This window comes from Podarcis melisellensis (assembly GCF_964234715.1).
Source record: "Podarcis melisellensis genome assembly, chromosome: 4".
In the NCBI taxonomy this organism is placed as follows: domain Eukaryota; kingdom Metazoa; phylum Chordata; class Lepidosauria; order Squamata; family Lacertidae; genus Podarcis; species Podarcis melisellensis.
The window spans coordinates 39,571,403-39,593,196 of record NC_138531.1 but is presented as its reverse complement, the minus strand read 5'-3'; the positions used below and the strand labels follow the sequence as shown (position 1 = coordinate 39,593,196).

The following is a 21,794-nucleotide window of genomic DNA, read 5'->3' as shown; positions in this document are numbered from 1 at the left end:
CTGCCTCTTTCCCCATAGCCAACCTACATCTGAAGGCTGATGAGACAAGCGCTATTAAGGAAGCCTTCTTGAAGGAACCTTGTTTATTTGGTATTTCTTGGCCCAAGAGGAATTATGTTGGCCCAACTCTGCCTTATCTGGAGCTTGGCTCTTCAGACTGTAGCAGGGGATGTGGTTCAAGAGGCTACAGATTTTCTGATGCAATTTAATGCCCGTGCAGAAGACCTGTCTTATGAAAATTCACTTGCTTCATGGAATTATAACACCAACATCACGGACGAGAATGCCAGAAAGATGGTGGGTACCTTTGACTAGCGTTTGTTATTGTGTTTAGGAAATGAACGGAAGCATTGGAAAGATAAAACAATATACAGTATTATAAATAAGTTGGAATGGTGAATGAAATAAAGGACTAAGCTTATTTAGGCAGGATGCCAGTGTGGTGTAGAGACTAGAGAGACAGACTAGGACATGGGAGGCTGGGGTTCGAATCCTGGAAGCTCACTGGGTGACCTTGGGACAGTCACTGCCTCTCAGCCTAATCTACCTCACAGGGTTGTTGTGGGGATTAAATTAAGAGGGGGAGAATCTTGTACACTTCCTTGAGTTCCATGAAGAAAAAGGTGGGGTAGAAATTTGCCACCTCAGCAGCCGTCAAGCACAATGTTGGGGGGGGGGAGAGAGAGAGCAAATTCACTAAAATAAGATTCACGTTAGTTTGTGAGCCATTGGCTGTTAAATGAGTCCCATTATTCCACTGCTTCCAATAGGAATGAGTTTTTAATAACTTGCTAAGTTGTGTGTCAAACATCTCTTACCCTTGGAAATGTGTTAAGAATAGTTTGAAGATTCCTTTCCAGTATCTGTTTTCAGCAAACGGTGGTGGCTGGCTACATCTCAGCCTGTTATAATGGAACCTGTTATAATGGAACCCAAGTTCCATTATATATCCATCTAAAACCAGAAGCCATCTTAAGGCCATGTGGTAAAATGGTTTAAATGCCCTCAGTGAATAAATAGGGACCACGATAACCGCCTTCTCTCTTAAATCGAGCCGAGTCCCCGTCATTCTTTTATAAATTATTCTGGGAATAATGTTTTGTGACATTCATTTCACTAGATCCGTGCCGCTATTTATGAACACAGTCCCTCTGCTTTCAGCTTTGGATCTCCCAATTTAACTTCCAGTTTGGGATTTCTGACTGCATTTGACATAGGGCAGCTTTAGTTTGGCACATTTCCCCCCTCTGTTTTGATTGCTAATGAAATGACCTACATGTTTAGCAACACAAATTTCCATTTCAATATAAAAACCTAACAGAAGCGTGCTGAGTCAGGCCAAAGGCCCATCTAGCCCAAACACTGTGTTCTCACAGTGGCCAACCAGATTCCCATGGGAACCTGAAGGTAGCATCAGTGCTCTTCCCACCTGTGATTCCCAGCCACTAGTATTCAGAGACCTATTGCCTCCAACAGCGGAGGTAAAACATAGTCATTGCGTCTAGTAGCCACTGATTTTATGCGGTTCATCTCAGTGAATCATATACACAGTGGTACCTCGGGTTACATACGCTTCAGGTTACAGACTCTGCTAACCCAGAAATAGTGCTTCAGGTTAAGAACTTTGCTTCAGGATAAGAACAGAAATCGTGCTCCGGTGGCGCAGCAGCAGCAGGAGGCCCCATTAGATAAAGTGGTGCTTCAGGTTAAGAACAGTTTCAGGTTAAGTACAGACCTCTGGAACGATTTAAGTACTTAACCTGAGGTACCACTGCACACACATACAAATTTTATAAATAAATAGAATAAAGTGTCTGTAGGAGAGGGGGTTATTGGTTTGTTCTTGTTCTTGTTTTTATTATGCACTTTGTGTTCTCATTTTGTATTTTTGTGTTGTGAACTGCCCTGTGATCTTCGGATGAAGGGCGGTGTACAAATTTAATAAATTAAAAAATGAATATATTCATGCATCAGCTGCTGACCCAGAGGTTGGAATCTCTCTCTCCCTTCCCATCTCTATTGGTTTTGGAAATTATACCCAACACACATCTGGAATACTTGATACTTACACATAGAGTTGCCACATGTCCTCTTTTTCCAGGACACGTCCTCTTTTTCATGGGTAGGTGGTCGTCATAGCGATCCATAGTTCAAAGCAGAAGTTGGCGAATGTATCCTCTCTTTTTTGTTCTTCAAAATATGGCAACCCTACGACATAAGTAGTGATCCATGGCTACTGTGCATGCTCAGTGATCATTGGGCTATCTTTGTTAGTGGCAGCTAGCCCTTTAAGGATTTTTAATGCTTTCTACAGCAAGATCAATGCACTCCTGTAAAACTAAAAGGAGTCTCCTGAGCATGTACAGACCTCCCTCCTTGTTATTCAATTGCAATATTTTGGCTCCCTTTCTGTCAACACCAATAATTTTATAGTATAAAAATACTGGCATAATAAGCAGTTCTAGATGGGACCGAGAGGAAGGCAGATCTTCCAAATGTCCCTATTTTCCAGGGACACTTCCGGATTTAGAGAAGCCTGTCCCAGTTTCTTATTTGATCCTGGAATGTCCTGTTTTTTTCCTTAGGACATCCCTGATTTCATGTTGGAGGGAATTGAGTTATGTGACCCTCAAGCCAAGGAGATAAGTAACCTCTGAAGGCAGCCCTGTATAGGGAAGTTTTTTAAAAAAATGTTTAATGTTTTATTGTGTTTTTATATATGTTGGAAACATACCCAGAGTGGCTGGGGCAACCCAGTCAGATGGGCAGGGTATAATAATAATAATAATAATAATAATAATGTCCCAATTTTCATTGGAGAAATGTTGGAGAGTAGGGGAAGGTGCAGACTGAGTTCCAAGAGAAAGGCAGAGAATAATTTTACACTTTGCCAGGAACAAAGGACAGCTTAGCCCAGAAAGGACATTCTTTTGACCCTGCTTAATGAATGCCAGAGACTGCAGTAGATTAACAGCAACTCTTTTATTGCTTAAAAGAAGTGACACATCAGCTTTAACAAACACAGAGATTCAGATCTTACTTGTGCTCCAGGGCCCCTCCTTTTTATTGCACATTCGTGATGATTTGTGCTCACAACACTATAGGGGCAGTCATACACAATCTCAGTTTCAATACTCTTTGCGCCTACAAAAGTTTTGAGGCAGTCTATCTAGCTCAGTTCTGTCTGTGCTGACTGGCAGATGCTCCTCAGGGTTCCAGGGGAAGTGTTTTCCCACCAGTCCTACCCGGAGATCCCAGGGATCAAACCTGTGACTTCCTGCAGGCAAAGAGGTTTTCTACCCCCAAGGCTATGGACCTTCATCTGTTCCAACATTCTAGGCATGCCACACTTTCCTGCAAATGTATAATTCATAATTCAAACGGATCTTTTCCAGAATGCAGCGGGCTCCAGATGGTCAGAGTTCTATGAAGAAGTCTCCCAAAATGCCAGCCGTTTCAATGTGGATGACTTTTCCGATTATGCTCTCAGACTCCAACTTCAGTCTCTACAGAGCAAAGGGTCATCTGTATTGCCTCAGGAAAAACAAGGCCAAGTATGTTGCTAAACGTCCCTGTTGAAAGCAATTCATTATGTGGTGGTTACAAAATAATTGTTGTTGTTAATTCATTCTCTGGTAATACAAACTATGTGCTGTTATGGAAACTTACACACATTCATGACAAACTATGCTGGAAAACTGCAAACAAGTACTTTTCAGTTTGCAAAATGACTATTTCAGTTCATAATTTCCTTAATTTCCTTAATTTTATTTTTTTAATGCGCAGTCCCTGCTTAAGAATGGGAAACTGAGAGAAACAAAAACTGATTCTTAGGGCTCTACTGCTATCACCTGTAAGCCACGATGCCATACAACATTGTATATAATTCTCTATTCCTTATCAAAGTATTTAATGAAGCTTATACTCAGGTAGATGTGCTTAGGATCACAGCCTAGTAACGTGCAGGATTCTGTTGTCAATGAGGCATTTATTGCTTCTTGTCAGAAGGATAGATTGTTAACCATTCCTTTTAAAACAACATTACCACTGCTATTTTGTAACACACACACACACACACACACACACACACACACACACACTGGTAAAAGGACTTTGACTTTCAGCAGTTCCCCTGCTATTCTTCCCATTGGCTGGATCAAGCAATCCTGTTGGTTATGGTCTATCATAGAGCTAGGAGTGAGGAGTCAGAGGGATTAATTCTGTATCTGAAGTAATACAATGAGGCAAGCTTCCCCGTCAGCTGTGATTCTAGAGCTAAGAATGGGTTGGGAAGACCACAAGCACGGGCTGCTGAGTGACGCTGGCAAAACGGTTCTGCCAGTCCAGTTGAGGGAGAGGCGTGCAAGCGCAAGGGACTATAACTCTTCATGTCACCACATGTTATGTTTCCATTAGTATTTTTAAAGACCTGTAGAAAGCCACTTGCCTGGTTACTTGTTGTAAGAATGAACCACCTCTATCCAGGCAGGAAAGTGGAAGAGGGTTCTTCTTTTGTTTCAAGCTACCCATCATGTTTGTTAGCAAATTGCCTAGTAAAAACTAAATAAATCGTCAGCTTACAGCCCTGCTGAATTTATATGCAGGGCTGGTGTTTCAACATCTGTTCATTCAAATCCTTGATCCACCTACACTAAGGTTACCATGTTTTTTTCCAATGAATCCAGGGACACTTTTCAACTTCAATGGATTTTGTATAGGGACTGATTTGTAAATCCGGGGACTGTCCCCGGGAAACACGGATGTCTGGTAACCTTAACCTACACCACTGCCCCTTTTGGATAAATAAAGCAGTGCTGTGATCTCTTGTTAATAGTTTTCTTATTTAAATTGCAGCTCAGTGCTGTTTTAAACAAAATGAGTACCATCTATAGTACCGGGACTGTGTGCAGACCAGATGATCCTTTTAAGTGTTTTCCCCTGGAACCAGGTACGGTATAAAGAACAAACATCTCCTCCCCATAGTCACCTTTGACTGGACTTATCCGTCCAGGGGTCCGTTACCTTTTACCTTTTTACTGCTGAAATAATAGTAAAACTGATGAGAAAGGGATTCTGTATTTCATGATAAGATCATTTCTCCATAAGGCCACCTGGTGTATCAATGTAAGTGGAACCAAGTAGGAGAGCTGGGGCAGAACATAGGGTGAGAATCCCAGTGACCTAGAGGGAGGACATAGACTGAGGGGGCAGCTATGAGGAAGTGACTTGGCAAGCCCCACAGGGAAAGAGCTGGCGGGACGCAGAGTGGCACGCAGAGTAGACCTATTACAATGAATGGCTATAACTTGGTCATGTTCATTCATTTCAATGGGTCTACACCAGGCATAGGCAAACTCGGCCCTCCAGAGGTTTTTTTTGGCCTACAACTTCCATGATCCCTAGCTAGCAGGACCAGTGGTCAGGGATGATGGGAATTGTAGTCCCAAAACATCTGGAGGGCCGAGTTTGCCTATGCCTGGTCTACACTGAGGAAAACCAGCATCTAGGCGTGATTTTGTTCTGTGAACCGCCCTGAGACCTCCGGATATAGGGTGGTGTATTAACTCAATAAATACTAGTGATAATTAAATAATAATGAGGGGCTAAGTGAAATTGCCTGTCAACAGTACGTACCTGGATGGTAGAGTGGGCAGGTACGCAGGACACTTGATTGGTCCCATCCGCTTTGCTGAGTTATATTTTATTTCTATTTCCATTTTAGTAATTATTTTGAGATTTGCACATACACATATAAATTGGATTATTCAAATGTTCAGCAAATCTATGTTCCCCCTTTTTTTGCCTGTCACATCCACTGAACTCTTAAACCTGCAACCTTTTATTGGGGTGAATGTGTTTTTGGACCTATTTGTGGAGGTATCTCCAACACTGAGGGTTGGCTGGCTGCAGCTCCTTACGGAAAGGACACTTGGTGGCATGTCCAGCTTTGCTGCCATGTAATCTGTGATCCTTCCATATTCGGAAGCTGCGTCATACCAGGGCAGACTGTTTGTCCATCTGCTGCACTGTTTCCGCTTCAGTAGTATGCTTTTATGGTGACAGGTCTGGATGAAACCATGGCTGTCAGCACCAATTACTTAGAAAGGCTATGGGCTTGGCAAGGCTGGAGAGCTGATGTTGGCAAGAAGATGAGGCCTTTATATGAAAGTTATGTCCAACTGAAGAATGAGGTTGCAAGAGGAAATGGTAAGTTGCACTTCACGAAAATGGCTCCCCATGTACATGTGATCACCAGCAGGAAATTAAATTATTTCTCTTACTTGAAGCCATTTTACAGTGGCATATGATGAGGCTGCACACTAGAATTTTTAAGTTTGTTGAATACCTCAGTTATTCTTCCTTTTCATAGATTGCTAGGCTTGTATATAGTATATATATTTCATAGATTGCTAGGCTTGTATATAGTTACATACTCCCCAATTCTCCAAGTATATATTCTTTTCTTTTTTGGCAATTTGTTTTATATTGTGTTGTGAAACTATATTTTTATATATTAGAAGTAAGCCATCCTGAGTGGTTTTCTTTTTTCACTAGAAGTTCAGGTTATAATTTTTAAAATATAATATATCGGTAAATCATCTTTGAGGGTGCAACGTTTATCAGCATTCAGTTTCCTGTAAGAAGGCTTATAGCATTTTCTAATATTGTCATTCATCTGCAAATATACAGGCTGAGCATAGATGGAGGCGCATTGTTTAACACTTCAGCAGACAAATCCCAAATCCAGTGATCCCACAGCAGCTTTCTAGGGGAACAAGCAAGGGTTCAGTTCTGTGACTCTGCCCTTTCTGTCTCATTCCTCTTCCAAGCTCAAAACTTGAGTCTGACCTCTTTACACAGGCACTAAGTTGGGTTACCCCATTCCTTATTGGGGAGAGGGGAATCCCATTTGGATATTTGCTGGGCATTAAAATCCATTAGCATAGTATTTATTTCCCATGACAACCTATCATCTCTTATTTACCTAACAGAAAATATGCCAGCAGTTTTCAGGTCCATTAACCATCTGGAAGGTCATTTATTTCAACCCTCGTCTTAATTAATATGATGACATGCTTTCTAAACCAGTCATGGTCTGATCTCCTATTTTTCCACATTGTTCTTAAAAGTGTGGAAACTTAAACCTTGATATCATGTGTTCAGAGTGACATAACACAGTGCAAACAACAATTAACAATTCCTTGCCCAGGGCCATGATATTTCAAATGGGGACTTATTTGATTATTGTGTATAATACATCATCCTTAACAGGCACAAAGAGGTCTCCACATATTTTAACACAGCCAGCATGAATTTGGAGTTGTATTGGATCAGAGCCTGCAAAATGTGCTTTATGTTAATCTGGTTATGATGACTGATTGTTTGGCTGCTTTTCAGGTTATGCTGACTATGGAGCTTACTGGAGAGGAGATTATGAAATACAATTTCCAGCAGAGTATCAATACAGTAGTGACCAGCTGATTGTTGATGTGGAGCGTACATTTGAAGAAGTAAGATTACATTTCGGAGCGTTGGGTGGGTTTCGTTTTGGGTTTGTTATGTTTTTCTGTACAGAGGCCTGGTTCATTCAAAATATGACTTTAGTCAGTTTGCTATCTCTGAATCACGTAAATCATTAGCACACACAAGGAAAGGCAGCAGTTATGAAGCTCAGTGGGTGAAACTGAACCATGCTCCAGCCTAACCTACTTTCCCCCATGTTGTTGGGAGGAAGGGCAGGATACAAATGGGATTATTTTTCAAGCTCGCCAAAATGGAAACATGAATGAAATAACACCCAATGTGAAAAATTAAATAGAGCTCCTCTCTGTGTTTTCTCTCTCTCCAGATAAAACCTTTGTATGAGCAGCTGCATGCCTATGTAAGGCATAATCTCCAGAGGACCTATACCTCAGACCGCATTGACCCAAATGGATGTCTTCCTGCTCATTTACTTGGTATGGAAATGTTGATTTAGTAGCCACGGCTGTTGCACTGAAAGGCAGGCATGGGTCTCTCTAGGACCCAACTTGCAGCTTATAAATTTTGTATTTATTTGTAATTCTGCTTTTTCTGTTGAAGGTGACATGTGGGGTAGGTTTTGGACAAATTTATACCCCTTAATGGTTCCTTATCCAAATAAACCAAACATTGATGTATCTTCCGCCATGGTGGAGAAGGTAGGATATGCACAAATTGTCAACTGATTATGCTCAAACGAATACATTGCAGTTTAGGAACATGAATTTTCACCCTGGACTTCAGCTCTGAAAGGCAAATTCATGATCTTATGACTATGCCATTAGCATTTATTAGTCTTTATAGTATATCTCAGTTCTCAGAGTGCTGATGCCTATGTAGTCACAAGAGGAAAGTATCGACTTGGGGAAACCCCGCAATTTGCAAAAATACAAAACATCTGGGGAACACACCCTCAAAGCAGGGATGGAGAACCTATGCCACTGTAGATGTTGTTGGATTCCAACTCCCATCATCCCCAGTCAGAATATTATTATTATTATTATTATTATTATTATTATTATTATTATTATTATTACTACATTGCTTGGCCAGTGGTCTGGGATGATAGGATTTGTAGTCCAGCAACACCTGGAGGGCCATAGGTTTCTCATTCCTGCTAAGGAATTCGCCCTCCCCTCAAACAACAACAACCTAGCCAATGAAGCCTGATCACACTCAGTGACCACAGAATGCTGGTTGACTGTTAGGAGAGGAAACAGAAAAACAGGTGGGAGAGGAAATGGAACAGAGTACCCAAAATTACAACCTTTTTGTTGCATGTACATCTTGTGTAACTGTCACACTTTCCTTTAGAGCTGTGCATGGCATCTGCTGCTTTTATGGCTAAGCCAGACACATACGGTTGATGTCTTCTAATATATTCTTATGCCTCTGATGTCTTCCTTTTCCTTTTCTTAGGACTAATCAGTCTTGCCCCTCAATTCTTTGACATGTTTTACTCAAGAGTAATGACTTCTAGGCAAGCCATGGCTATTCACTGACCATGTTACTTAATGTAAATACCAGATGGGTGGGGTATAAATAGTTAAAAATTAATCATCATCATCATCATCATCATTATAAAGGGTTATAAACTCACCAGATTAGCTGAGCCAGAGAACTACATAAAACAGGAGGTTGCTGAAGCCAATGCGGCTTTAAAACTAGAATAGTAACAAAATAGAAAAAGATACCGCTTAGCATTTAAGATATTAATAATACGGTAGTTAATGCCTAAATCCTGACTTTTTTCAGAACTGGAATGTGACAACCATATTTAAAGCTGCGGAAAGTTTCTTCGTCTCAGTTGGACTCTTTGAAATGACTGAAGGTTTCTGGAACAATTCTATGCTTGTGGAACCCGGTGATGGCAGGAAAGTTGTCTGTCACCCCACAGCTTGGGATATGGGGAAAGGAGACTACAGGTACTGGAAGGCCCTAAGATTCCCCCTCTACTTATTCCCATGGAGCATATGCATACAGACCACAGGAAAATGAAAACACAGGTGCTTATAGGACTGCAAGCTCCCCTACATATTGATAAGCCCTGATATGACAGTTGTCCTTCAATTTATATAAAAGATAAAGAAATGGTATGATATGGAGATAAGGGGTTTGCATTTGGATGTGGGAAACCCAGATTCAAACCTCTCTATGCTTACTGAGCAGTAAAATCACTACATGTCAGCAAAGAAAGTATTTTTTAATCTGCCCTGAGTACACTGTAGGAGCTTTCTCACCCACCCACTAGGAATAGCAATTTCTAGGTCTAAAATCCATTAGAAGCCCAATTTAGAGCTTGCCTATAAAAGAGTAAATTGATTGTGAGGACACCTGATTCTTCTGGACAACCAATCAAATCATTACCCAAAAAACTGATGCAGTTTTGTCTGAACTGTATTTGTCTGCAGGATCAAGATGTGCACCAAAGTGACAATGGATGACTTCCTGACAGCACACCATGAAATGGGGCACATTGAATACGATATGGCCTATGCCAACCTTTCTTATCTGCTAAGAAGCGGTGCAAACGAAGGCTTCCATGAAGCTGTAGGAGAGATCATGTCCCTTTCTGCAGCCACCCCCAAACATTTGAAATCTCTCGGCCTTCTGGAGCCCACCTTTCAAGAAGACAGTGGTGAGTTGGTTATGTCAGGACGATGTTGATGTCAGCCATTTTGGTACAAAATGTTCACGGCAAAGCAGTGTGACTGAAGTAAAAATATTGGGAGCAATTTGCAATACTTCAATAAAGTGTAGATTTCAAAACATTTTCTGTATTATAACAATATTGTTTAGTTTGTGTTTTGAAATTAATTATTTGTTCTTTGGCAAATTATTAACCACTCACCCTTTTCTGTTGCTTTTTAAACATTTCCCTCTGTATCATCATCATTATCATCATATATTTATTTATACTCCACCTTTTTCCTTCATGGCTTACAGATTAAAAACAAAAACTGCTAAAAACATAGAAAAGGCAATCATTTAAATGCAATTAAACACTGATAGAATTAAAACTATATACATATATATCTGTTTAAAACATTTTAAGCACGATTTTAAGCATTCGTGAATTGTTCCCCTACAGCCTTTTTGAATCAAATGATAAGCAATAACACCCACAAGGGCCAGTATTCCTATTTATTTTTATTTAAAGTATTTTTACTGCACTCTTCAACCACAAATGTTTTTCTCAGAGTGCCTTACAATGATAGTTAAGAAGGCAAATCCAGCCTTCAGGCTAGGAAGCTAAAAGCCACTGTACTAAAAAAAAAAAAAAAAAGGGAGGAATGGAGACGCAAAAAGCCAATCTGCTACTTCTTCATTCCAAGCATGGAAGCTTCGTTGAGGGGATTGGGGGTGATTTTTACCAGCCTTTGCTTTGCAGGATTAGAACTGCAATGAAAGTTTGAATCAGCAGCTCTCAGGAGTTAAATTCTCTCTTTATCCTGTCAGTTGGCTGTGCTCTTTTCCAGAGACGGATATAAATTTCCTGCTGAAGCAAGCGCTCACTATTGTTGGAACGTTGCCTTTCACTTACATGCTAGAGAAATGGAGGTGGATGGTATTTTCTGGTGAAATTCCAAAAGAACAATGGATGAAGAAATGGTGGCAGATGAAGCAAGTACAAGTTTATTAATAATCTGTTGATAAGTCAAACTCCCAAATCAAATAATGGATATCGTACATTGATTGGGGGACGGACGGACTCCAAGGAAGTCCAGTAAGTTCTGTTTCCATTATTAAAAAAATGGCAAGACAATTCAAGCCAATACCCCTTGTTCTGTAAAGGTTGCTTATGAATTTTTATAGTGCTTTGAAACTAGCAAGTAAAGGGAGTTTATCAGGCAGGCTGAAAGCTCCCTGAACTTTATTCTGGTTTGTTTGTTTCATACCTGACCTAGAAGAGAAGGTTCCAGGGTGGGTTACAATAATACAAAGTAGAATAATTTATTAAAAAACAAATAAAACAATTCCAGTCAAAAGCAACACAGTTAGGTCAAATGCAAACGGGAGAGGTGGAGTTCCCACAAAACACCTTAACAGTCAATGTACCTCAGAGTACTGGCAAAAGTACTGCTGTAAAGGAGGTACTTCAATACACTTCAATCTATTGGAGATGCACATGCCTTTAAACCTCACTTCCTTCTCTAATACTGATGGAAACTCCTGACATTCTTCTTCTCTGCAGGCGAGAGATAGTAGGTGTGGTGGAACCAGTGCCCCACGATGAGGAATACTGTGACCCTGCAGCTCTCTTCCATGTAGCCAATGACTACTCTTTCATAAGGTATGAGCCCCTTACTCCTGTTATTTTACCTTACTCTTACATTTTACTAGTTATTAAAGAAACAAACAAAAAAAGGCCTCTGCTATTGTATAGATTGCTTTTTAGAATACAAAGAGTGGGTCTGGCAACAAAATGTGGCAGCGTATCTTCTGAATATCACATTTTTCACTCTATAAGATGTACTTTCCCCCTCCTAGAAAGTAAGGGGAAATGTGTGTGCGTCTTATGGAGCGAATGCAGGCTGCGCAGCTATCCCAGAAGCCAGAACAGCGAGAGGGATCGCTGCTTTCACTGCGTAGCGATCCCTCTTGCTGTTCTCGCTTCTGGGATTCAGAATATTATTTTCCCAAAAACTAGGTGCGTCTTATGGTCTGGTGCGTCTTATAGAGCGAAAAATACGGTAGACTCCTGTTCAGGGTTCCAGCAAACATTCTGCTGCCCTCTCCCTTTTAAGCATTTTTGTTTTCTAACTGACACTTAGCATTCTGTAGCTACTACACATGCTCAGTCCTCATTGGACAATTTCTGGAGGTGGTGCCACCATAAGGCTATTTTTTTTATTTTGTACTTCTGCAACGTTGAATTCTCCCTGATCATGCTGATACCCTCCCCCCCAGTTTCTTGGTCAGCCTGTTTTGTCTCCAGTTCAGCTGACACTCAACCACCAGAGCTCTTTCTTAGCAATTTCTGTTCTCACTTCAGCACCTGCATACAGAAGGTCCCAGGCTCAGGTTCTGGGGGCTCCACACAGAGCTAGGAAAAACACCTCCCTGAAGACCTGCCACCAGTCAGAGCAAATGGTACTGAGACAGATGGAAAAATGAACTGAGTTGGTATACAGCTGCTTCCTATGTTCCTAAATTAAGGATAATACAGCTGCCTTTAGACTTCTACTCATTCCATTTGCATCCCCATCTCTTCATTATTCTCCATTGCCCAGTTTAAAACCCCAGGTGTTGACAGGGATGTGTAATTCACCAATGTCCAGGTGCTGAGACCACTAGGACCAAGCTGTGGTTTGTTTCCTTGAATAAAGATTAACTCAGGTGATTTATTGTTTTTTGTTGTTGCTGACGTATACCTGATTTAAGCCCTGACAAATGATTTGTCCCCTTTTCTTTTCTCTTCTCTCTCTCTCCCTAGATATTACACGAGGACAATTTACCAGTTCCAGTTTCAAGAAGCACTTTGCAAAGCTGCAGGCCACACAGATGAACTTTACAAATGTGACATTACTAATTCCACAGCAGCTGGTGACAAGTTGGGGTAACAAAATACTGCATAAAACTTGGAAAGAAAACATGCCCTGTATTTTAATTTCTCCTTAGGGGAAACTCTGGGATGGACGGAACCCCAGTCTGCCTCCACTTCAAAATCTGGGCTGCTTTGCAAAGCAGAGCTGGGAGGACTTAGCTTCCAGCAGAGAAATCAGCAGATGATAAGAGAATAATTAAACCTTCTCTCATCTGCAATTTCCTCCTCTTGCCCAGATGCCTTATGGTAGCAATGGGCAGACTTGCAGGCTTGCGGCATACACTTTGGGGTTTTTTTATACTAGATCTCTTGAGATCACTAACTGGAGCCACATGTTTGCATACTGGCTCAGTGGGGCAGATGTATGCTTAGATTTTCATTTTTTATTTTAAAGTAAAGCTACCACTGAGTACACGTTTTGTCCAAGAGTTTGTTTTTGTCACCAGAATAACAGAGATCCATTCCTGGCTTCCCCAACCCACAAGCTTCCTTCATGTCAGCAGCCAGACATGCAGAGAGAGACTTTTTATTGTTCCTATTGTTAAATAGCTCGAAGTCAGAAGCATATATAGTTGATAGATGGTAATGTAAAGCCTGCTTCCTGCAGGGGAACTCAGTCATGCAGCCCATCTGGTGGACAGCCTATCAGCTGATAGGTGGTCACTTCAAGTCTCACTTGGTTTGGATAATATTTTGCGACACTACCAAAAAAGAAATTGACCACCAGGTGTCATAGTAACACTAGTGGATTGAAAGGTGGGCAGGACCCAGTAGAGCTGGGGGAATCCAGGATATAGAGCAGGGACAAGCAAACTTTTTTTAGCTGCGGGCCGGTTCATTCTCCCTCAGACCTTGTGGGGGGCCGGACTATATTTTTTTGGGGGAGGGGGGAAATGAATGAATTCCTATGCCCCACAAATAACCCAGAGATGCATTTTAAATAAAAGGGCACATTCTACTCATGTAAAAACACGCTGATTCCCGGACCATCCATGGGCCGAATTTAGAAGGCGATTGGGCCGGATCCAGCCCCCGGGCCTTAGTTTGCCTACCCATGATATAGAGTTAAGAGAAATCTTGGGCTTCATTTTTAGTTGAGAATTTCATTTCGGTCCATCCTCTCTATATGGTGCCACCTTGTGGTCTTGGCAGTCACATAACATGCATGTGGATGGTGTTTCATGCTCACTTCTTTATAAACCATAGGGCCATGCTTGCCTTAGGAAGATCACGGCCTTGGACCGAGGCATTAGAATCCGTGACAGGAGAGAAGACAATGAATGCAACACCATTGCTCCACTACTTTCAACCTCTGCGGTTGTGGCTGGAGAAAGAGAACGCTGGCAGACGGATTGGCTGGGATACAGCCTGGACTCCATGTAGGTTCATCTTGCATTGGTGGTGTGAGTTGTATGTGCACAACTGATTCTTGCCTTCACCACCTTTACCCACTGTTCGATCATCCCATGGAGAGCACTGAGAAAAGCAACAACTCCAGCAGCAATTTTCAAGGATAGACAGATCGATCCCATTGCCTCAAAGGCTGGGAAATTGTGGTATACAAAAAAAAAGGGGGGAGGAGTGAGATCCATTAAAAATACAGCAAGGTGGAACGCAACACAATTTTACAGTAAGATCAGTATTAAAAAAATCAGTAAAAACATCCCGGAAAACACCATAAATTACTGGGTGGTTAAAACAAATTCATGTTTCAAAGGCTCATCTGAATGTCATTTTTTGAAAGGCATCTAAAAGAAGGCAGGTAGGATTCCCGCTGCTGGACATCAATTGGCAAGGAGTTCCACAGGGCACTCCTGGTACAGGCCAATCAAACCTCAGCACAATAGGGGGCTATTTGAGAGGTGATCAGTGACTGGAGATTGAAGTGAAGCATTAACAGAATCACTCTCAAAAATCAAGGCAGAGATGGGCTCAGAAGTAACGAGAATTTGTAGGTCAGGTCACATGAAAGTGTCTAGCATTGATTAAACTCAACAATATATTTGTACCCCAGCATGTGGTTTCTCTGCTGATGGATGCAGCATAAACTAGCGGCAAGATGTACATCGGGCATCTATGACTAGAACCAAACACACAACCATCTCCGTATAATAATGATTAATGTTGTGGTTGTACACAAGCTATCAAAACACCAACAGTGCTTTTTGGGGGGGCATTAGCTAGCAGTTCGAAAGCACATCAAAGTGCAAGTAGATAAATAGGTACTGCTCCGGCGGGAAGGCAAACGGCGTTTCCGTGTGCTGCTCTGGTTTGCCAAAAGCGGCTTAGTCTTGCTGGCCACATGACCCGGAAGCTATACGCCGGCTCCCTCGGCCAGTAAAGCGAGATGACTGCCGCAACCCCAGAGTCGGTCATGACTGGACCTAATGGTCGGGGGTCCCTTTACCTTTACCTTATGTGTATGTTATGGAAATGAGTTTGGAATTCTGTGTCAAGACCTGTTTGTTTTACTTCATTTTAATCCAGATTCTGATTATGCAATCAAAGTGAGGATCAGCCTAAAAGCAGCACTGGGAAGCAATGCAGTGAGTAAATCCATAGCAAGATGATCTTACGATGATATCTTATGAAATAACATGAACACAGTGTTGGAGCTAGGGGAGGGCAGGAAGGGTGGATCACTCCTGGGGAGCAGTGGGCCTGCCGCATTCCTCCTGAGCGCCCTCCAGCTGGAAGGGATGCAGTGACTTGGACGCCCTGCAGGCCCAGCAGTGCCTGAAAAAGCATGCTGGCTGAGGCTCATCTGGAGGGCCGCAGGCTCTGTGAAATGGAGCCCCAGGTTGGGGAAAAACCAATTTAAAATGGCCACAGAATCGATATCCTGGTAATGTAAAATGTTCAAAAGTCACTCCAAGTGCAAAAACGATTTCAAGCTCTGTTATCGAAATGTTAAAAGAAAGGCAGTTCAGGATGGGAGCGGTGAGGACGTTTTCAAAAATGAACAGTGATGAATGAACAATACCAGCTATAGTGGGGGGAACAATCATTGCTCAGTCTCCTTTTCCTCTTTTGCGTTCCACATGCCCAGCACGACTCTTCTTCAAATGTATTTTGTCTATACATCTCTACCATCTTATTTCTGTATTAATGTTCGTTTCCATCTCCAGAAACAGGTATGCACTTTATAACCACAGGGGTGAACTCTGAAGGTCAGGAATGGAAATAAAGCAACTAGTAGGATACTAGTCTACTTCAAGTGTGATGCAGACTAGATTGGTTTAGGATAGCAGAGGCAACGTTCCCTAGAGATGGATGGTTCCCTCTTAAGTTCTTCATTTGTCCATTCTTATTTTCAGTTGACCCGACTTCTGTATTAGTTTGATTTCTTTTAAAAAAAAGTTCTTATGAAAATTCAGACCCATTTCTATATGCATTTCTGCTTATATTCACCTATCTGTATGCTATTCTGCCTAACAATGTGCATTTTTTCAAGTTCTCCCCTCTATTATTATGGATATTTGTACACTATTCTCACTGTGAACAGAAATGTGATTTAAGCTTCTAGTTCTTAATTTACCATTTATCCATTTTCCTATATAGCACAAGAAGTTAATCACATGTTTGATTTATTAGCCAAAAGTATGCTATACATAAATCATACTAAGGCAGAGTGTTACTCCTTGCAGAGTCCATCTGTTTCAAAAGAGTTACTAGGTGACTGAGCCTAAGTCAATTGGACTATTGTTTTGAATTTGCAGTACCCGTGGAATGACAACGAAATGTATTTATTCAAGGCAACAATTGCCTATGCCATGAGGAAGTACTTTTTGGACTACCAAAATGAAAGCATAGCATTTCAGTAAGTTACTGTTTTTTTCATTTAGCTTTGCTGTGGGCAATTGCTACCCAGCACCTGAGAGAGTTCCAGATTTCCCCCACTACAACAATATCACAACCAGTTTTCAAAATAGGAAAATGCACATACTTCAGTGCCCTGGGAACATCCAGAATTTACCTAAAAGGAAGCCTATCAAGACAGGCACTTCTTCGTCACAGGTCTATTCTTGACAGCATAGCTGCCCCTATGGTACTGCATTATACTTTTTACAGAAGCCAAGAGGAAGCAAATTCTGCGAACTTTTTAGTGTTCTTGTCAGGGCTGTCCTAAGCATATGTGGCGCCAGGGTGCAAAGATCCACCTGGTGCACCTCCCCTGGTTGCCCAGTCCCAGGCACGCAGGAGGGCAGAGCCGGGCAGCCGCCTCAGTGTCTCGCTGGCTTGGTTGCCCCCAAACTCACAGTGCAGAGCTGCCCACAGCAGAAGAGCCAGCTGCAGTGCTCTGACCAACGGGCGGGCTCTTCCCCAGACTCAACTCTTGGGCCCTGGACTCTCAGCCTGGTGCCCCTGAGAGCCTGGTGCCCGGGTGCCCTGCACCCCTAGTGTCTATGGGTAAGACGGCCCTGGTTCTTGTGCTAGTGGAAAACAGAAGGCCCATAGCTTAGTGGTAGAACACATGCTTTGCATGTAAAAAGCCTCTGGCATTTCCAGGTAGAGCAGACATAGATTTCTGTCTGAGATATTGGAATGTCAATAGACCAGGTGAAGCTAACCACCCTCTTGCAAGTTTTTATCTCCTGCCCCAAGACGCCACTGATTTTGATGTCAGCAAAAAAAAAGGGGGGGGATAAAGCAGATACAGCCCAAATGAGACTCTCTTTCCAGTCATTAGATCAGTCATTTGATGAGGGGTGATAATAACCCCCTCTTCTATGCTGATTTGCAGGGATCGGCACAAGAGGGGGGGAAGCTATGTGCCTGTGTGAGAATTTAGAGTATCAACAGGCACCACTGGGTTGTGGTCTCCAAAGGGCTGGGAAGAGATGAGTGCGGCCCTCAGGCTGGAAAAGGTTAGCCACCCCTGAGCCCGATGAAACAATGGTCTAACGTGGTATAAGGCAGCTGTGAGCCTAGGAGACCACCATCACACTTAACCGTACATTGGTTTTTGCTGGGGGAAGACCCTTAAAATGGTATATCAATACATTGTGCACATTAAAAAACCCCACACCAATTGAACTGCATAGATTTTGTAAAACCTTTTGCCACATGCAATGAGAGTTTTAAACCAGTGACTTTCGTCTTGCTAAGATCTCGTAGCCGTATAAAATGTGACTTAAGTTGGACACTTCTCAGCTGGAAGATGTATGTTTGGGTTGGTGGCTAATTGAATAATTTGCCTAAGTTACCTGTGTATATGAAACCATTAGGTAATCTATGTGTACAATCAATATATTCCAGTGACAAATATGGAGGTTTCTAGGACAGCATATTCAGAAATATCTGCATGGTTTTTTCAAGCTTGTAATTCTTGTAGTAAAGACATTTTTCTCCCCATCAGATCAACGAATGTCCATGTAGGTGATGTGACGCCACGAATCTCCTTCGTTTTTACTGTCAGCATGCCCAATAATGGCACTAATGTCACAGACTTTGTTCCCAAATCTCAAGTGGAAGCCGCAATCAGGTGAAATTTTTGCATTGCAAGGAATTAGCTTGCAAGTGAAATGGAAGAAGCGAGAGTGCAGAAGCTGGAATATTGGGGATATTTGGGGGGGGGGAGACTTGCAATATATGCCTGGCTTCAATCCTACATTCACTTATCTGGAAATAAGTTCCACTGAACTCAGTAAGGCTTACTTCTATATTGTTAAATAAACCCAGTAGAAATAAGTGTAAGCAAACATGGTTTGTCAATTTCCCATGAATTCAGTAGAAATGACAAACCATAGTTAATACAAATTCAGCTTTTAAATCAGCTTCCACCTGCAATTTCAAATACCGGATTGGCAGGCACCCTTGGATTCAAACATAATGTCAGAGCATGATCTAACTAAATAAACCAGTTGAAAGTGGGGAAATTGCAGTCAACTTTGCAGTCAATTGCAGAAAACCAAGAGACAATAGTGAAGAGTATAAGAACGACACTAGAAATATGTAAACATTTAAGCCATTTTTTTCACCTTTCCTTTTACATGTTGCATGCTTTCTCACATCAGACCGGCTTCACATTTTAGTAGAGAGACAGGAAATATTTTTAAGGTGAATCCTTGTTTACACTGTAATTAGATTCCCACCCACCCCTTTATTTGGCAGATGGTCTCGAGGACGCATCAATGAAGCTTTCCAACTGGATGACCAAACTCTGGAATTTGTTGGTATTCCTCCAACACTGGCAACACCTTACGAACCCCCAGTCACCATATGGCTTATAATTTTTGGAGTCATCATGGGTCTTGTAGTGGTTGGAGTTATCACCTTGATCATCACAGGGCAGAGGAACCGAAGAAAGTAAGTGATGTTTTATAGGCAGTGCATCTCTCTTACACTGTACAAAATAACTTTGTTCTGCACCTCTCTGTTGTGTGCCCTCTGGATGTTATTTACCATCAACTCCCATCATTTATACGGGTGGCACTGTGGGTTAAACCACAGAGCCTAGGACTTGCTGATCAGAAGGTCAGCGGTTCGAATCTCCGCGACCAGGCTCAATGGACAACGGGTGAGCTCCCGTTGCTCGGTCCTGCTCCTGCCAACCTAGCAGTTCGAAAGCATATCAAAGTGCAAGTAGATAAATAGGTACCGCTCCGGCGGGAAGGTAAACGGCATTTCCGTGCGCTGCTCTGGTTCACCAGAAGCAGCTTAGTCATGCTGGCCACATGACCCGGAAGCTGTCTGCGGACAAACGCCGGCTCCCTCGGCCAATAAAGCGAGATAAGCGCCGCAACCCCAGAGTCCGCCACAACTGGACCTAATGGTCAGGGGTCCCTTTACCTTTTACCCATAATTTATGATAACTGGCTATACTGGCAAAGGTGAATGGGAGTTGAGTCCACAGTATTTACAGTGCAGCACATTGGCCATACCTGATGTAAGAGCTGGGAAAATATAAAGGAACCAAGTTTTGACCCGAATCTGCAAACTGAAAATTCTATTGTTTTCAGTCCCTGTTAGTGAATTGAATCAGCCTATTGAACGTAGGTGCTTGTCAGAATATATATACAGCTCATATTAAGTATAACATTGCTTTTTCTCTAGTAAAAGTTTCCCCTTTGTTGTGTGTGCACATGTTCACGGCTTTTATAGTTGAAACTCAAAAATAATTTTTCTTAATTCGCAGAAGAACAGCAGAAAGCCAGTTAATCCAAACGGCAGCAGTCAATCCGTATGAAGAAGTTGGAAAAGACAATCACGCATTTGGATCTGAAACAGCATTCTAAGAAGGAAACCAGAAAAGCTAATATATGTCTTATTTATCACTGTGTTTCAATGCCAGCAATACAACACACGGAACTGTATTGCTTCGGATTGTGTTTAAAAAAATATAAAGGCTCTGTGTATGCAGAGGCAGATGGACAGAGCACATCTGAGCACCTAGTGCAGAACTGATTGCTGGTGTTCACATTTAGGCAGAATCAATCACCTGTTTTCAGCAGAGAAGGCAGGAACCAGAGACCTACCCTTCTAGGCCCAATGGACAAATGAGCTACTCAGCCCCTCCAACAAGTAATAGGTACCCTCAACACTTATAATACCAACCATCTCTTCAGCATTACACGTGGCTCTTGCTCCAGGATATCTGAGTGCGACATCCTGAAATCCAGTCCTAGAAACCGAGAAGGGCAGGATTCTTGATCAAGGCAAAACAGCCACACACATAAGTTATCAGGGCCCAGCTATGGAAGACAGTCAATCTGTAATTAGATGTCCTGTCTCTTCAGATGTTTGCAAAAATAACAGCGCAAGCCCTTTCCCCTGATGATAATCTCCCTGCCCCTCATTGGGAGTGGCCATTTGCCCCAGCAAGGAACCCTTATGGGCATGGTTGCAAACAGGGGGAAACATCTTGAAATATTGCTGAGAACCTGCCATTCATTTAGGTGCATCTAGGTATGTCTCCATTCTAAACTCTTGTTTTCAACAGTCTTCCATGAGTTTTTATCTAAACCAAATGCTGATATAGTGGATGTCAGTATAAGACAGTCAACCAGGTAGCAAGCTTGAAACGTCTTTTGTTTTTATAAAAGCCATTGGAGCCAGTTATGTGTTAACCTTGAAGCACTTATTTTTATTTTTTATTTTAAATTCAATTGTAAGAACTCTTTTCCTTTTATTCTAATATCCACAGCTGCAGAGATTTGGTTTTAGCTTAACTAGCGACATGGGTATGAAAAAGTCCAAAAGGACACTGGTAAAGATTTTTCTAAGATTATCTCACATCTTGGGTAACCATTGCAAAACTGTATAGATCAGGAGTAATAGATTCATGATACAATAATCTGATTGTTGTGCACAAGCAGATGTTTCTAACTAAATGTTACTGCTATTTAGAGATGGGAAGGCCTGGAACCCCCCCCCCCCCCGGGAAAAAACAGGTTTTCCTATGTTTTCCCCCAAAGCCATTTCCCCCCTGGAAAAAAAGAAAAAAAGTGTGTGGAATATTCAAACTATATCAAACTATTATTTTCAATTTTTGTGGGGAAAAACTGGTTTTGGGGGAAAACGGGGGGGGGGGTAGGGTTAGGGTTAGACTCGGGACTGTTGTTGTTTTTTCAATTTTTTCAGTTTTTTTCCAGGCCTTCCCATCTCTACTGCTATATGCCAACTGCATTCTACCACAGATCCTCAGCAGCCTTTAGAACTGATAACAAAGCTGTAATCTGAAGAAGAAAAACAACCCATGAATATTTAAATAAAAATTCAATAT

The 21,794-nt window shown here is 41.9% G+C and overlaps 1 protein-coding gene across 1 annotated transcript; it reads left to right on the top strand.

Moving 5' to 3' along the window:
• On the top strand, positions 1 to 21,266 carry ACE2 (angiotensin converting enzyme 2). Its single transcript, XM_081907567.1, has 18 exons — positions 1 to 297; positions 3,396 to 3,554; positions 4,855 to 4,948; positions 6,064 to 6,207; positions 7,399 to 7,511; positions 7,850 to 7,958; positions 8,083 to 8,180; positions 9,277 to 9,446; positions 9,933 to 10,159; positions 11,001 to 11,145; positions 11,717 to 11,815; positions 12,959 to 13,081; positions 14,276 to 14,448; positions 15,557 to 15,615; positions 16,789 to 16,889; positions 18,429 to 18,554; positions 19,184 to 19,378; positions 20,208 to 21,266. The coding sequence occupies exons 1-18, from the start codon at positions 115 to 117 to the stop codon at positions 20,305 to 20,307; spliced, it is 2,418 nt and encodes an 805-aa protein (XP_081763693.1). The 5' UTR covers positions 1 to 114; the 3' UTR covers positions 20,308 to 21,266.
• Positions 21,267 to 21,794: the final 528 nt, after the last annotated feature.

Excerpts from the sequence above, each read along its gene's own strand:
- ACE2 (XM_081907567.1), top strand. The coding sequence starts at position 115 with ATGTTGGCCCAACTCTGCCTTATCTGGAGCTTGGCTCTTCAGACTGTA. Across the intron at positions 4,949-6,063 it reads GTGTTTTCCCCTGGAACCAG|GTCTGGATGAAACCATGGCT; the intron begins GTACGGTATAAA and ends TTATGGTGACAG. Across the intron at positions 8,181-9,276 it reads CTTCCGCCATGGTGGAGAAG|AACTGGAATGTGACAACCAT; the intron begins GTAGGATATGCA and ends GACTTTTTTCAG.